Source organism: Primulina huaijiensis, unplaced genomic scaffold, assembly GCF_012295235.1.
Source record: "Primulina huaijiensis isolate GDHJ02 unplaced genomic scaffold, ASM1229523v2 scaffold207756, whole genome shotgun sequence".
In the NCBI taxonomy this organism is placed as follows: domain Eukaryota; kingdom Viridiplantae; phylum Streptophyta; class Magnoliopsida; order Lamiales; family Gesneriaceae; genus Primulina; species Primulina huaijiensis.
Window position 1 is genome coordinate 1 of NW_027354990.1, and position 3670 is coordinate 3670.

Sequence of the window (3670 nt, forward strand, 5' to 3'; positions counted from 1 at the left end):
GTACCAGCGAGTGACCACGTATTCTGTCATAAATTGACCTTTGCTGCTGTTTGTGCGTGCAAGCCCAAAGTCACATATTTTGAGATCACAGTTTGCATTAATGAGTAGGTTCCCTGGCTTCAAATCCCGATGAAGAATGTTTGCAGAGTGTAGATACTTCAGACCTCTTAGCAACTGCAGATTTGCATTATAACGCATAAATTTAAATTCTAAAAGGTATGAGAGGGGGTTTTGTAAGTTTCGAAAATATCGAGTCAATTCACACAGACTGGGAATAAAAAAGTCACGAAAGAGCAATTATGCATGTTTTCTCTTATATGAGTTTATCTTTTCTGATATTTTAAATTTCCTAAAATATCACATCGATTTCTCAGTTGAGCTTGAAAATCTAACGAATAATCTTCCAAAGAAAGTGGTGATTTCTTCATTAGGAACACAGTAATAGAATGATATACACTTGCATGATTTTACGAAGACGAAAAGGACTCACAACCATCGGTAGTACCTTTCACAATACATCAACGGTTCACATGAAAACCAATGTAGTTTGGAAACATGGTAGTATACTACAATGGAATCTAAAATAGCCTCCCATGAATAAAATGTTATAAACTCATGAAGATATAGGTGATTAAACAATTTTGACTAATGCTACAAAGTTCTAGCCTCCCCACTCTTCAATTAACTATTCCATAGGTCTTAAAGAGCAAGGAACTGAAATAGAATAAACAGATAAAGAAGAAAAACAAGATATACTCACATACACACACACTAACCCTCGAGCCATTGATGATGAAAAGTACCTGGAAGAGGAAATACTGGCAATGGTCGTTTGAAAGAGTCTGAGAGGACTTAATAATCTGGTGTAAATCAGTGTCCATGAGTTCATATACCAAGTAGACATCCTTGAAACTTCCCTTGTGTATAGGAAGCATGACATCTTTGAGAGCTATCACATTTTCATGTCTAAGATGCCGCAGAAGCTTCAGTTCACGCAAGGTTCTCAGTGCATCAATACGATTTTCAAAGGCGTTGTATATCTTTTTGATCGCAACCTTCTCATTTGTTTCCCTATTGACAGAAGAACACACAATACCATATGCCCCTCGACCAATAGGCTTGATTGGCACGTATTTTGTGTCAATCTCGAAAAGTGTTTGCCACATTGAGTAATAATGCTTTCCTCGAGATCTAACCCCATTTGGAGGTTCAACCGGAGTCGCCATGCTACTGAAAGCATCACAGAAAAGTAGAGTTATAGAAACTGAGTGTCAAGAGAATACACGTATCATTCTCCTGGATAATCTCACGAAAAACATACACTTACCACCAGATCCTTGATTGCATTTCTATAACAGCTCTCGTCACAAGAATTCGGATTCATGCCACGTGTAATTACGCGTCATGCATCCAAACTAATGCGACAAATGGTATGATCAGAAATGCAATAGTGTTGCCCATACTCATGCAATGAATTATCTCAAGCGGCTACATTTTGTATCACAATAATGATGCGTGGAAATCCAAGTGTCTCAAGAGGTGAGTTACCATACAAGCCATGGGCTCTTCCCAAAAATACAAATCCATGATGAAGAAGCACAAATGAAATCTCCAAAAGGAAATGCTCGACAAGGAATACTCTCAAAATAAGTATAAGATAATATCAAGATTCGACTCCACTGTTTTTATAAGCTACGCGAGGACAGAAAAAGCTTCAATTCCTCGTCTTACATATTTGTTTCAAAAACAGTATTTCAATACTATCGCATTCGAGATTCAAAACTTGCCGCTTGTTTCATCATGGTCCAAACTTCAAAAACAATATTAACACATGAAATTAAATTGTTCAAGACATAATATAAAACATCAAATAGATAAATGATAAAAGTGGAGAGAATAAATTGTGGTTAGTTCCTTATTTACTACACTGAGAAAAAAAAAAATCAAATTACATAGATAACCACTGTAATGGCCAACTAAATTCAGTTATGCATGAAGCACCAAAATCTATAAAAATTCAAACCAAGTAAACAAAACTAGAACTTTAACATAAAGATAGAGATAAAGACATACTCCTCCGCTGAAATTTTTCCAGAAATTCCCTCAAAAAGCGCAGCAGACCTCAGAATTCTTCATTTTGCCATCAAATTTCACTTTCATCTCAACTTCAGCAACGATTGCTCCCATAAATTCCCGTGTAATCTTCAGATTCTCCACAAATATCACTCAATTGAGTCAAAGTTTCAAAAATACTGATTCGCTAGGAGCTGAAATTCAGCTAAACTACCTCCAAGTCCACTGAATCGGGGCAGGAGGATCTTCAGCAATTAATTACCTCACATCTCCCTTGATTTTTTCAGTGTAACTAATAAAATGGTAATATTTATTAAATATATTTTAATAAACTTTGCAGATTTTTGCCTTTTCTTTATTAAATATATTTTAATTTAATGTTTTGATAACTAAAAATGAATATATATTATTTTACTTATTTTATAACGAAAAACTCTTTTATTTTTCATATCAAGTTGTGCGTATTGAAAATGATTAGGAGCATTTTAATTTTCTAATAAAACACAAGGACTTTAATCAAACAAGCCACACCAAATTAAAATCAACTATTTTGGTTTGTGTTAAAATTAACCAAAATTTTGGGGGAAATTGAAAATTAAGATTTTTTTTAATTTTAAAAACTAATGAAATCTGAATATTCAAAAACAAAAAACAAAACCAAATCGAATAAACCGATTGACCATCTTTTTGGAAAATTTAAAATCAAATTAATTTCTGAATTTTACAAAATCGAAAATATGAATTTAATCAGTTCGGTAAATTATAAAATCTTCCAAAATAAGTCAATAAAATTATATAAAAGTTTAGTGATATCCAAAATAAAGTCTTGTAGAGTTTTAAAATATTTCAAAGTAAATCCATGAGAATTTATGGATTTTTTTTACTAAATTTATACGACTTTATAAAAATCGTTATAAATTTATAATTCTACAAAAATATGTTATCTAGTTTAGGCTCTAATTATCTATTATGCTATTATTAAGTGTAAACTTAATAGAGACACGATCATGATTTAGTTTTTTAATTTTTAAATTTCATATGGTTAAATTGTAGTTTATTATCTTATTAATTTTCATAATTATAGTATGATCTCATTTAAATATAATTAATTCAAATTACAATAAGATCATTCATTTATTTTTACAATTGTAACATTACTTCTATTATAATATAAATCAAATTATAAAAAATTGTCACACGTATTGCCAATAAACCTCAACTGCATGCCCACATCCTGTCTCCCGTTTCTCCGGCTTTGGGCTGAATATAATCCATATTTGAACCTCCTCGGTCTTCAGCCCAAATCTCCATGGCCCTGCGTGCACGCGCGCGCACACATATAGCGACGGGAAAGATTAATTTTGGGAATAGCGAAAGCTTTCACCTATAGCTTATACTTCTACTTAGCAGTCCAAATAAAATACCCTTGTTTCTACTTTACAACAGATTCACATGCGTATGGAATTGGGAAATGAAAAAAGAAGAATCACCACTTATAAAATAATTTCTCTACGTGATGTGTTGATAAGTAGGCTTGGTTCAATGGATGCGACAGTGCTTCAATTAGGGAGCTGGTTCAATGCAAATGGTGGGCTAT

The 3670-nt window shown here is 32.8% G+C and overlaps 1 protein-coding gene across 1 annotated transcript; it reads right to left on the reverse strand.

Moving 5' to 3' along the window:
- Window positions 1-3: 3 nt before the first annotated feature.
- Window positions 4-2370, reverse strand: LOC140966709 (mitogen-activated protein kinase homolog NTF3-like; the record flags this gene model as incomplete). Its single annotated transcript, XM_073426959.1, has 3 exons — window positions 2074-2370; window positions 804-1230; window positions 4-174 (listed from the first exon to the last, which is right to left on the reverse strand). Coding segments are annotated over exons 2-3 (594 nt in total), but the record flags the coding sequence as incomplete, so codon positions are not given.
- Window positions 2371-3670: the final 1300 nt, after the last annotated feature.